The following is a 13,376-nucleotide window of genomic DNA, read 5'->3' as shown; positions in this document are numbered from 1 at the left end:
TTTGCTACAAGTAAACGTATACAAAGTGCCCGTGCATCCAAACCACAGCTTCTCTACTCATGCTTCTGTCTGCGTGTTCCAGGCAGTATGGATTTGTGCATGACTAACCGCCGTTATCCCAGACATACTCTCATACAAGAAGCTATAGCGGTTAAGCCTTTAGGATTTCTCTCTTCCTCCTCTTCTCCCCAACTCACTGCTGAGTTGCAAAGCGCTTGTAAACTTTTTCTTCTGTTCTCACCCTTTCCCTCTAATTCTAATCAGCTGTGTGTGTGTGTGTGTGTGTGTGTGTGATTTCCCAAAAACAAAGTGTGACCTCCTTTATCTGTTGGATCTCCTCCTGCCGTTGTGTGTTTAGGCTCTGTGTCAGCAGTGCTGTGTGTATTACACCATTTTCCATGGAGGGGAGGGTTGTGGGTGTCATGTAGTCTGCTGTGTGATAAGTTTTCTTACATCTGCACCCAATCTCGACCCTGGCGTGTCAAAAAAAAAACATTCTGCAAGAAAAATGAAAAGAAGAGGGGACTGTAAGGAAATGCGCACCATCAGTTCAACTTGTTAATAACTCTCTTCAGAATGATGGCAAGCTGCTTCTGGGTTTGTCTTTTAATGTTAATATTTATTTAATGAGAATAAGAGTCTCAGCTTTTCTCCAAATCTGCCAGAAATAGGCACTGAGAGTTAGGGGGGAGAGATGGCCATGAGTTGGAAAGGCTAAAGAGAAGATCTACTTGGAGCACTCGTTCAGATCCACTGGGAAAAAATCAGAGGGAAAAAGTCTTTTTGAAGCTTGAGCAAAGTATATGCAAATTAGGTTTTGCAGGGTTTTTATTCCTGTCTGTTTTTGCCATATCAAACAAGCAGTGTGCAATTACCAGCTGAATTTGACTCCAAGAACCCCACAGCTGCATGACACTTGCATCATGCACCCAAGGAAATCTGGCTCTGTTGCAGTGTCCAGCCTTGTTTGTGTCTACATGTTTGCTTTCTAATGAGCTGAGCTCTGCGTTCGGTCAGGAAAACTCCCTGTGTTCTCCACTGAGGGTTAAAATAACACCTCCAACAGATGGACGCTGTCCTCATTTGGCTTGCAGGGGGCTCTTGGATTGCTGAAGGATGAGTGCATGAGGGAGTTGTGCTGTGATTCTCTTAATTTAACAGACATCTCTTTCTATCTGCTTTTTTTCTCCCTTTTCAGGAATGTACCTTTCTGATCTGACATATATAGATTCAGCCTACCCCTCCACGGGCAGCATACTGGAGAACGAACAGAGATCAAACCTGATGAATAACATTCTCAGAATCATATCGGACCTGCAGAGATCCTGTACCTACGGTGAGACTTCAACAGATACATGCCTATGCTGGTGTAGTATGTATATTTATGAGTATATATATATATATAGAGAGAGAAGGGTTAAAGCAGATTGTTTCTCACTGTGGTTACATTTGGGGTGGTTGCATCAAGACCCAGCGTTGGATAAATAAAGCAAGACTTGTCTGGCATGGGTAGGGTTTGTCCCATCTGGTGACTGTTTGTCTGCCTGCAGAGGGCGCTGTTGTCAGATGGAGGCAGTGTACAAAGTGTCTGGTACATGCCACTCTTGCTTGTGCTGTTGTTGGTCCATCAGCCAGCCGCAGAAAGCAAAAAAGTTATAACGTACGAAGAGCTGAAGTGAAACTGATTGTTAAAAACCATGAAAAGCGTCCACTGCAGCCACTGGCTGAGCTGTTCATACTGTAGTTTTTGATCTTTGAAGGGTTTTTTTCGCAGTGAACTTCGCTCTTCCCTCTCTCCAGCCCTCTTGTCAACCAATTAACATTCGGCACACGCTTACGTCATCCACTTTAAGCGATGCGCAATCTGAATTCCCATCCCCAAGCGTGTCTGGGATAGGTGAAAACCCCGTCCAACCAGAAACGCGTATGTGGACCGGCACATTTGCAGCACCAAAAATCCCACATAAGGCTTTATTCAAACTGTTATTCACTAAAAGTGAAGCAGGAAGTGAGTCATTTGAATTAGGACAAATATTTGCTTAAAATTGGCTAATACCCTTCGAGGAAGATTCTACATACAGCGGGTTTAAAAGTCCTCCAGCACACAACCACAGCTTACTGGAAAACGGTTGTTTTTCATCTTCTCTAAAAATATGCAGATGTTTCAAATAGGTGTTGGTCATTTAAGTACTTAAAACTAAGACACAGCTATTTCCTAGCTACACTCAGGCGGCTGCTGCTCTGGAGCTGTGTTTGGTTTAAAGTACTAATGTTATCCTTTTTCCAGACCCTTATTCTAGCCAACGTAAAGTATGCTGGCAGCTTGTGTTACACAGGCTCACATGTACACATGTGTTTTTAATTTCATGTCTGCCTGTATCTTCTCTTTCTCAGATATACCAGTGTTGCCTCATATACAGAAGTATCTCAACTCAGTCAGGTATATTGAGGAGCTGCAAAAGTTTGTGGAGGATGACAATTACAAGTAAGAAGCAAACAAACAAAGCTTTTGCATTATAGTTATGATTCCTTGCCAAGGTGAAAAAGAGCGATGACTGTCCTGCTAATTGTACTGCTTGCTTTTCTCTGTCACCCCCCCAAAACAACATCTCTGTTTCTTTTCATCATGATGAATTTACAGAAGCATATTATAGGGTACTGAAATTGATTTTTCAATTGATTTATGCTGCATTTTTTTCTTTAGATTGTCACAGAAGATTGAGCCGGGCACCAGCACACCACGAGCCAACGCCTCCAAAGAGGATCTTGCCGGTGAGTTTGAATGCAGATCTTCAAATGTAGAATTACCTGTATACACAGCGACTGCTTAGTCTCGCTTAAACTGAACTGAATGTCCAAGTAGTTTCAAATTTGGACATTAGTATATCAGTTATAACAAAAATGATAGTTTTTGTTTTGTTTTCAAATTAAATGGCACATTTGTCCAATGTTGTTAAAAAGTAACATGTTTTAATTGATTGATCCTGTTAAGCTGTCATTAATGTCTTTATCTGCAAAGATTATGTTTTCACTTTCAATGTGCATTTCAATGTCCTACATTTTTTCACTTCAAGTGGAATTTAAAAGTTCTTTAAAAGAATAAGAATAATAAAGAATTAACTTGTCTTTTTCTGTACACACCATGTACATGACATCTCTATTCTTCTGTTGTGGTTTTACTCTGTTTACAGGTCAGGAAGCGTCAGCATCTCCTCTCTGTGGACGTAAATGTGCGGTAGCACCAGACGGAACCAAAGTCCCAGCAACACCTCCATCCCCCAGGAACCTTCTGCCCTACGGACACAGGAAGTGTCACAGTCTGGGCTACAAGTCAGTTTCTATTGTTATCTTTTATAAGAAATCATTTTCATATGTATGTCCTATAGTTTAAAAAATATATATACACACACACACACACACACACACACATATACACACTGGTGCTACTCTGCTATGTCTCTCTGTCTGCTTTGTTGTGTCTCCACAGCTTTATCCATAAGACAAATACAGTAGAGTTTAAAAGTGCTACATTTCCCAATGCTGGCTCTCGCCATCTGTTGGATGACAGCGTGATGGAAAGCCACAGTCCTACCAGGGGACAAGCAGAGAGCTCGACTCTGTCCAGTGGCATTTCACTTGGTAATACTTACACCTCTACAGTTATGAAGTAGAGTTTTTATGTTCAGTGGATGTTTTTGTGATGTTTTTTATATGTATACAGGGAGCAGTGAGGGCTCGGAGCTCAGTGAAGAGATGTCTTGGCCAGCTTTTGAGAGGTAAAGCTAATGTATCCATGTCTTCACTGTTTTTTCATCATAACCACATGCAAAAATCAGATTGAAGGAAAAAAAAAATCCCCAGCCTGGATGTGATCATCTAAATTTTAAAGCTCTGGCTTCAAGGCACATTTATGCAAAACGATCTGCCATTGAAACCCTCTCACACGCGCCATGCTTTTAGCCTTGCAGCCACGGCAGTCATGCCTCATCCGTCCACTGCTGCGCTTTGCCTTTAGCAAAGATGTAAAGATGCTTCTGCTTCTCCAGCAGCCTGAAATGTATTAACTGCTTTAACATTTAAGTCTAGCAGCCCCCGTGCCAACCTGTGTCTGGAGCAAAACTATGAGGAAAAAATGCTCAGCTGAAGAATCTACTTGCTTGAAAATCATCTTAACCTCTTTTAAAGCACTGTTCCTTTTTTAAAGTTTTGAGTAACCCAAAAAAACACATCTATCGATAACTCCTCTAACCAAATAACTGCTCCTCATCTTTCCCTAATCCATGCTATTTAAATAAGGCAACAAAAAAAAAAAGTGGGGAAAAAGAGAGCCACACAGCCTTAACAGTATCCCGTGCCCCCTATTTTGTCCTATCCTATCTTATGCTATTCTGAACAGGACTCGGTTCTATCACTCTCTGGGCCCAGTGACCCGTGTGGCCCGCATCCCCTACAAAGGCGTCTTGAGGCCCAGCAGGTACACCCATCTCGACCGGAACAAACTTGATCTGAGCCAAAGCCTCTCTTGCCCTCACTTTCCACCCTTGAGTCCCTGCCAGGGGCTGCTGTGTGCTGGTGCTTAGTGTGTGTACTGCTGGGGTAATCTTGTAGTTTGACATAAGAGTGTATGTGCTGGTGAAATCACATATCTGGTGAAGGGAAAAGGATTCTTATGGTTCTTTATCTTTTGCTGCCTTCTCGAATTTCTTGCATGCCTGTCTCATTCTCAGACTTATTGAGGTTGAAGTCTAGGTCTAGGTATTGGAGTCTGCACGTCAGCCAGCTAAAGCTAAAAGCGTTGACTTAACAGACAAGAAGTCTGAGGATGAATTTTGCTGCACCTTATTAAAACCTTTAAAAAAATCTATATTACCATATGCTTCAGATATCATCTTTCCAGATCCTGAGATTATAGTCAACCTAGACTTCTTTTTGTGATTAGTTTCCAAAGTATTTCACAGCTTGGAGGTAAAAGCAAATTTCCAAAGTCACAGTCACAGTGCTGTTGCTGGAAATAAACTGTTAAATCCTCATTCCTATAGTCGAGAGGAGCAGACTATTCAGGAGCATTAGTCCAGTTGTCATGGACATTGCATATTAGGCATCTCTTGTGGTTAGGGATGCGCTCGCTCTCTCTCTGTCTCTCTCTCTTCCCCCCCCCCCCCCCCCCCTACCAGGCTTCGCTAGACTCCTGCACTGAGCTTCCTGCTCTGATCCTCCAGACAGACACAATCTGCACACCACTTTTCCCATCTTTGCTCTTCTTTTTTGTGATAGCAGTGTTGAGATTTATATCTATGAAATTCATTTTTCTCAAAACAAGACAGACAAACATATGTTTTTTTTTCTTTTAAAGGGGGCTACATAGGCAGAAAGCAGGGGTAAAGGTAGCTTTGCAGATTGCATCTGGCTGTACTATTAGTTTATCTCTAAATCTATATGGTATGGTGTGCATGGAAATATGCATGTTCTTTTTCTTGTATGCATGTTTTTATATTTAAGGGGTAATGTTTGTCTTTGTCCCATTGCAGCTCAGCTGAGTCAGAGGAACTTGCAGTTCACTTGTACCCTGGAGCAGTCACAGTGCAAGGAGTGTTAAGGCGAAAGACTGTGCTCAAGGAGGGCAAGAAACCAACTGTGAGAATACACACTCACACATTTGTCTAGATAACCAGACACGCACGTGCCTTCATGTGCTGCCCATACCTTCATGTACTCCTAAGCAGGAGCACATGGGAAATATATACTGTCAATCACAGATCGGACCTCAGAGGCTTCTTAACCTGCAGAATATCTTTCTCTGTCTGTTCCACATGTTTTCTCATTAACCTCACCCTCCCGACCCTGTGACACTGAGATTACCCCCTTCTGTTTCGGCTGGAAATAAATGTGGAGCTTTATATGAACTTAAAATAACTAAAGACTGTCATAGGTAGTGATGATGGTTTAAAGTCCTGCCGTGTTAATTAATGGCTTCACTTGATCCCATTTTCTTTCATGCGTTTTCTCTTTATCTCGTTTCTATTAATTTTAAGTCTTCTTGTAGTTTGCAGAACAAGATCCTTAGATTGCATGTTGAGTCTTTCACAAGCACAAGAAAGGATTTTTTTTATTTTTTATTAAAATATGTTTTATATTTTAAGGTTCTGTTAGCTTTGATAACAGCGTTGCACAATATTGGCAACATCTTTACCAGCGTCATGAGGTCATCACCTGAAATGCTTGTTCAAGGAGTTCCCACATATGCTGAGCACTTGTCAGCTGCTTTTCCTTTTGCAGTCCATCTCATCCCAGTTTGGCATTCGTGGGTGAATGTAACCCTTACAAAGCCCAAAGGTATGTTTTGACTCACCAGAAAAGCCCCCAACCCACCTATCAACACCATCAAAGCTGCTCATCAGTTCTTCACAGTGGGAACCACACATGGAAATGCCATCCATTCCCCCTTCTCTGCATCTCACAAAAAGCTAACAGCTGGACCCAAAAGTCTAAAATCTGAACCTCTTGGGCCAAACTCCAGATTTCCACGAGTCTAATGTCCATTCCCAGTATTTGGGATCTGGAGACTTGGAGAGGTTGGGTCTGTGCCTTTTGGCTCTGTATCGTTTTTCATGAGCCATTCCTGTGTATTGTCCAGCTAGCAGAGGTTGTTGCCATTTTGGAGGTATGATTAGTTTATAAGAGTTTTTTAGCTTCTTCGTTCAAGTCTGTGTGAATGGCAAGCATCAGATTACATTGTAAAAGATGATAAGTGTCATTTGCTTTCTTGCCTGTGGCTTTAATATAGAGTCTATTACCACGTTAGTGTCACTCTATGTAGTTTTTCATTGACTTAATGTGGTTGAATTAGAGTGTGTGATCAGATTTCAATTTGTGCCTCTAGGTGGCATCTTGGACCAAATACTGGGTTGCTCTGTGTGGAACCCAACTCTACTACTACCCTGCCAAATCCTTGAAGGCCACTGAGAGAAAACATGTAAGACACGCAAGCGCACACACATACAGACTCTTTAACACTCTGGTGATGCATGCATGGGCAGCATTTTTGCAACAGGTGCTATAGAGGTGGTGTTTTCTTCGAGCAGGTGAGGACAACAGATGGAACGTAATGTAACGACACTGAGACGTCCAAACGTTTTAGATGTCCACCGTGCAAACTGCAGGTGTTGATAGAAGTGAGAGTCGGCGTACCAAATGACCCCAAAACACACTGTTTTATAAGGAGACGACATATGATAGCCATTACTTACTCAGTCTTAAAAAGTTTAATTACAAAATGAAGTCTGAGAAAAACACTTAATGATTCTTTTTCATGTGCTTTGTACTTGGTATGCACAGGGAGGGGAAAAGGGAAATGAAAACAGAGAGATGTACATTTTTCATGCCATGTCGACACGACATTATTCAAAAACAAGTAGGCTTGGGGTGTGTGAGTGTGTTCGTTTTGGTGTATAGCATCAGTTGGTCAAAAGCATTTACTGAAACTTTACAGAAACTCAAAAGAGGCAGAGAAGCAGAAGGAAATGCAGGGAGTGTGAGTTTGAGTGTGCAAGGAAGTTTTTTGGACCGTGGTGCAGCGGGGGTACAGACGGACAGATGGTAGCACTCATTGAATAATGAGGCCAGTGACATCACTCGCAGTCCTGTGTGTCACTCAGGCTAATGAGAACCTTGTGGAGTGCAATTGCAATGCTGGGATTTCACACACATGCACACAATGCTTGTGTCAATACTTCTTCCGTTTCCGCGTGTAAACAGAGAAGGTTGATTATGTTTTGGCTTTGCTTCTTACCAGTTCAAGTCCACGTCCAGCAAGATCGTGTGTGTGGTCGGTCTGATGGCTATGATGGCTGACGATCCTGAGCACCCTGACGTCTTCTTGCTGACCGACTCTGAGCATGGTGAGACTTGAACACGCCAGAGGGAGAAAGCAAAGAGGAAATGATTAATACAATGAACAGTCTATGTGTGAAAAGGATGCATTAAAATTGTGAAGTGGGTCAGGAGGTTTAAATTGAAGCTGAAGCTTGTCAGTTATTATTTTTGGCATCTCTTCATGCTCACAATACAGAAGGTGAAAAACCAGACCAAAATAAGTTTGTGTTTTGTTAAACTGTTTGTTTTTGTCAATTTTATTGTCGTTTTCATGAGGGGCCTAGTTCTTCTGAGTCTTTATCTGTTATTCTTGCTCACCTTCATGCACTGAATGACTGTAATGCTCTGAATGACTATAAATTTAACTTGAAGGAATCTAAATAATCAGATAACACTCATACAGTAATGACAGTTGCTTAACCATATTGAATACAAGATGTCCTGCCAACTGATCCAAAGCTAAGATAAGAAATGTCACAATCTCATTGTGAAATTCAGGTGGTAACAATTTTTTTTTTTTTCTTCAGTCATTTTGATCAAAATTTTGCACCAATGCACGCAAACATGTGGGTGGTGTCCACAATGTTGCTGAACAGTGAGGCTCTCTGTGAACTAAAGGGGACATTCACCTCGCAGTCCTCAAAGAACAAGTTTGAAAACCTGAGCGGGAATTTTCTTTCTTCCAAACTACATCCGTCCAGCTTGTGACTGAGCTGCATCTGTTAAGCTTTCAGCGTGTTTTGTAGTTTGGAAGAAAATAGTCCCACATGAAAAATTGCATGCACTAAACACTTGAAAGTGCTTACAGAAAGGTTTGTACATTCCTGAGAGTGCACTTACCTGCAGAGTTTTTTAGATGTATCTTTTGGGCATGCAAGTCAAGTGCCATCCAGCTTCATTATATTCAAGAGAAGGAAGTAATTTTCCAAAGCCATTATGCAAAATCGAGCAGTTGACATCCAGATTATCCAGATTAGTACATATCTCTAAAGGGGGGAGGAAAAATGTTTATTTGTTTTTGCTATAACCTGTGACTTTAAGCCCTGCAGATTGGTCATACTTGACATCCTTAATGTTCATACACAGGTGTTAATAATGTGCATTTACACACACAAATCATCTGACTTTGTCATAGATTTTTTCACATGACTTTGCTTTGAATTTATTGGGCAGACCAAAGTCAAGTGAGGCTTTTAACCATCTTCCCAGCTTGTTGAGAGAACAGGTGGAAACGAGACCTGGCACCTCACTCTGTTTGTCTCCATTGCCTAGGTAACACCTACAAGTACCAGGCAGGGAACAGAATGAATGCTTTGCTCTGGTACAAACATCTGAGTGCTGCCTGTCAGAGCAATAGGCAACAGGTATGAAGACACGAATATGCACACACAGACATGCATGAGGCTGATTAACACATGCATTTTGTAAAATCTGACTTTTTTCACAGGTGCCAGCCAATCTGATGTCATTTGAGTGACTTGTGATTAGAAGTGCGGCTGAGCAAAGGAGAGAGGGATAAGGAGACAGACGAGGACGATGGGGAAGGAGTGCCGACTCAGTAATGGGAGCTTTCACTGCCATCAGCCCTGACCACCGATTCTCCGATTCTTTGCCCTGGCCTCGCTGCAGCCTCACCTGCCACCACTGCCTTAACCAGAGTACCCTGTGTGTGTGTTTGTATTTGACAGTGAATGCGAATCCGTGTGGATGAAAATGACTGTTTTGGATTTATTAACTACTGAACAAGGACCTGCACCACTGCTCATGTCTCCCGTTGGCTTTCGGTGTCTTCTGTTCAGCACCTTCACTGGAGCCATTTGACTTCTCCTTGCTGACAGACTGACAATTTCTTTTTTTTTTTGTTGTTGTTGTTGTTGTTTTTTGGGGGGAGGACAGACCCCCCCTTTTTTTTTTGTGGTCCCCCCCACCTCCTTTTCACTGGGTGAACTATCCACCCCCCATGCTTGAAAGCAAGTTTTCCATCTTTTTATTCAGGTGGATACACAATCACACAAACAAACACACTTTGTCAGACTAACTCACCGGACTTTAGACTTATTTTTACTTACTTGATTCACACTTTAAATTGTTGGTCACTTCAATCACTTGCATTGGCTCAAAGTCACATGGTTATTTATATTTACCATGTGCACACATACACACACAAACAAACGTATTTGATTGCATCGTTGCAAACGTAAGGGCTCTTATTCGCAATCAATTCCAGCAGAAACAATTCCTACACTTCCTGAATGTGTCTAGTTTTTATCACTGTTTAGTATGCGGTGGTATAACAGCAATGAGTGGGAGGTTCACTTTAATCAGAGGAGTCTTGTCTGTTTTCCACAGAGGTACGATAATCCCAGAATCTAAGCTAAGACGCGTTCACGGTCGGGTAGATGAGAGTTGCTCCTTTTCCTCCAGTGCTGTCTGCTCGCTGCCGCCTGACATCCGCTCAGAAAGGCGATGCTTTGTCCACCAGACACACACATACACATAAACACTAAAGACTCGAAACTGTGAAAGAGTCAAAGAAAGAGAGCAACAGAAACTTGTGATACATGATTTTATCTCCTCTGGTTTAGAGTAGACACTCAAAGCTACCTGGAGCCATACAGAGTCTATTTTAAATCTTTGTTTATTATGTTTTGGGTTGTTTTGTTTTTTGTTTTTTTTCTCTTGTGCGGGATGGTGCAGTTCACAGTATTACCATGTAGTAGATGATTGCACAGCAACATTGTTTCTGTTACATTTGAATGTCTTTTTTTTTTTTTTTTTTTTTTTTTGCATTTATTTTGAATATTTTTAAGTACATGTGAATTTTAGTTTGTATATTTTTGACCTTATCTTCGTATCCAAGCCCGCCTTCAGAATTTTTGGAAATGGCATAAGCACCGAGGTTATAAGTAGTACAAAGCGACATCGCCACCAACGTTTTTCTACTGCTTTATGAAATGAAAGACAGAGCTGCAGTGCAATTACGTGTAGTTACTGGTATGTTTCAGTTGGGAAAAACCGGGGATTTACATTTTCCGCTGTACATCCCGTATATGTCAGTATGCCACAGGCTGACTTTTGCGGTTTTTGCAAAAACACGAGCGGAGTGATGGTGGTGTACACAACAGTGAGGTGCTTTTTTGCTCAGTAATAGTCAAACATCAAATTTTTCCTTTTTGATAGCTGTTTACACTGTATGTTTACACAATCCTATGCCCAGTTTCACAATCCCTTCACCGCACATACTGTATTTAATAGGAAGCCTACCGTTGTTCTATCTATTAGTGGGGTGTGTTAAACTCGGAGGAGGTTTCAGGCTGTTGATGAAGGATAATGGGGTGGACACGTTCCATACTAACGGCTTTCTAATGGGTTTTTCTTCTTCTCCAGGCTAATGTCCGGTTCATTGAGTTTCAGTTCTTTTTGTTAAAGGAGACGTTGTAGTGGATAAACCTGTGGAAGAATGAATGAGGGAGCCAAAAACAGGCCTGTGTAATGTGACGGTGACTTAAAGTATGCGTGCGCATATGTGTGTCTGTGCATACGTCTCTATTTTTATAATAACATTGTAATTCAAGCCAGATTAGGCAATCCCTTGAGGCTGCCATCACTGCTGAGCAGTGGGGTTAACCAGCTACCTAATCGTGTGTGGCTAACTTCCAGTTCACGCAAAAGCTCCACACTAACTTGTGCTGTGCCGAAATTCTGAAGAAAAGGTGACTCACAAGGAGAGAGGAAGTGGAACTCATCTGTGTCCGCTGTTGCTGGAGCTACGCGCTGAGGAGAGACTTTGTGGAGCAGCAAAATCCCAGAGTGACTTACTGTGGAGGCTAACTGATGTTTGAGTACTGCTGGTTGGCCAAAGGGACAAAAGAGGTCTGTGAATTAAATGGATGAAATGTGAGACGCAGGACGGGTGGCTGAGAGACGATTTACCTGTGTTTGTCTAAAGATGCTGGTTACTCTGTCTTAACTGACACATCCAGACAGTATGTCATTTGCAGTGCGTCAAATAAGTTTGTGCAACTATGGAAGAATTAAAGCTGTGGTCTGTGCAAAAGGAGAAAATGCAGAGATGTTAAACAAAGCCCGTCTTGATGGCCAGCGACCCCGTCAAACGTTTCTTTTCTTTGTATTAGCTTTATCTGATGTTAAATGAGAATGGTGGAAGAAAAAGACAAATGTAACTGTGGACATCAGAACAGATTTTTTTTTTTTTTTAAATTAATCTGGGTACAATAATCTCTTTGAGAGCAACCCAAATTATGTCAGGCATTTTTTTTCTTTTGTGTGGTTTTCCTCACTGTAATCTGAGTTTACATGTTTTTTGGTTGTTGTTGTTTTTTTTTCAGTGTTCAGCATATGGTCAAAGTAATGGAAACAGGTGTTTAATTTAGAGTTGGATTTCAAGATCAACCACTACTACGTCTGTTTTTGGAGAGTGTAATATAGCCACGCTCCCTTTAAGATAATCTTTTTAGGTTTTTATGAAGAAATTTGATGCCATGCTTGAACATTTTCGTGTCTGCATTACGAGCTTGTGTTTCCTTAAAACTGACCATACTGTCTGCACATGCACAACTTGCCCTGTATTAACTGTTCCGGGCAAAGCTCATTCTAGATCAGTCTTTTTAATGGTCTCGTTGTCGAGATGGAGGGTTCGATGGGAGGATGTTTATTCTTTCGGTTGGCTGGAGAAGTGTATTCAATGTGAATCGGTGCCTCACGTGCACCAGCCAGGCATTCATTCAGCATTTACCGAGGACGGCAGCGACGGCAGCCTGCATTTTAAGTCGTCAAAGCTGATGGGGGTGATGTATAAATTACCTTCACCCTTTACCTAGCTCTGTGTGTGTCTCGTCTCTGCCTGCATCATGTCTGTGGCCAGTGCTATGACCTCTCTGAGTGATGCGCTGCCTAGTGTGAAGACTAAGTAACAATAAACACTTTTTGGGGTTTTTTTTAAACTTCACGTCAATTTTATGCTTGTCGTTCTGTTGAAGGTTGTGTGTGACTGTGAAATGAAGCACAGATTTGTGCAGGTGAATGTGAGTCTTGGTCGTATTACATGTCACAGTGCTATTTGACAATTCCACCCACTCCTCCCTTCTCCTTTTTAAAAAAATAAAGTAAAAAAAATCTGGAACTGGTGATGAGCACAATGTCTAGTAGTATGGCTTCTTCGTAGTAGTGATGCCAACATATATTTTTTAAAGCAATCTAGATTTTTAAGTCTAACAAAATATCGAAAAACAAAATCAGAGCACTCCAGTTATTCTGTGTTGGTTATTTTTTATTCTTATTACACTTTCTTAATCATTGCTAGGTTACAGTCAGATCCACTACACTATAGATGTTGGCTTTGCATTACTAATAACGCACTGAGGTGTTAGTCATACATAAAGTATTAACTATTTTGTTTGTACTTTTAACAGTTAAAGGTGTTTTGTCTGTTGGGTACAGTTTAAATGTTTTTTTTTTGGGGGGGGGGGGGGGTGTTTTGTTTT

The 13,376-nt window shown here is 41.5% G+C and overlaps 1 protein-coding gene across 2 annotated transcripts in view; it reads left to right on the top strand.

Annotated features, from left to right (window-relative positions):
• Positions 1-13,376, top strand: part of ralgps2 (Ral GEF with PH domain and SH3 binding motif 2) — a 74,174-nt gene extending 60,798 nt beyond the window's left edge. Inside the window, exons 10-21 of one of the 2 annotated variants that reach the window (XM_063465865.1) lie at positions 1,199-1,336; positions 2,395-2,485; positions 2,705-2,772; positions 3,192-3,330; positions 3,488-3,639; positions 3,722-3,776; positions 4,397-4,474; positions 5,529-5,634; positions 6,881-6,973; positions 7,793-7,898; positions 9,145-9,236; positions 9,320-13,376. In XM_063465865.1, coding sequence (XP_063321935.1) covers positions 1,199-1,336; positions 2,395-2,485; positions 2,705-2,772; positions 3,192-3,330; positions 3,488-3,639; positions 3,722-3,776; positions 4,397-4,474; positions 5,529-5,634; positions 6,881-6,973; positions 7,793-7,898; positions 9,145-9,236; positions 9,320-9,349 — 1,148 coding nt within the window. In that variant the 3' untranslated portion in view covers positions 9,350-13,376. The remainder of the gene's footprint in view (positions 1-1,198; positions 1,337-2,394; positions 2,486-2,704; positions 2,773-3,191; positions 3,331-3,487; positions 3,640-3,721; positions 3,777-4,396; positions 4,475-5,528; positions 5,635-6,880; positions 6,974-7,792; positions 7,899-9,144; positions 9,237-9,319) is intronic. The other variant, XM_063465867.1, reaches the window with a different exon arrangement.

The sequence above is a fragment of the Pelmatolapia mariae genome, linkage group LG23 (genome assembly GCF_036321145.2).
Source record: "Pelmatolapia mariae isolate MD_Pm_ZW linkage group LG23, Pm_UMD_F_2, whole genome shotgun sequence".
Classification (NCBI taxonomy): domain Eukaryota; kingdom Metazoa; phylum Chordata; class Actinopteri; order Cichliformes; family Cichlidae; genus Pelmatolapia; species Pelmatolapia mariae.
This window is presented reverse-complemented; position numbering and strand designations above follow the sequence as displayed.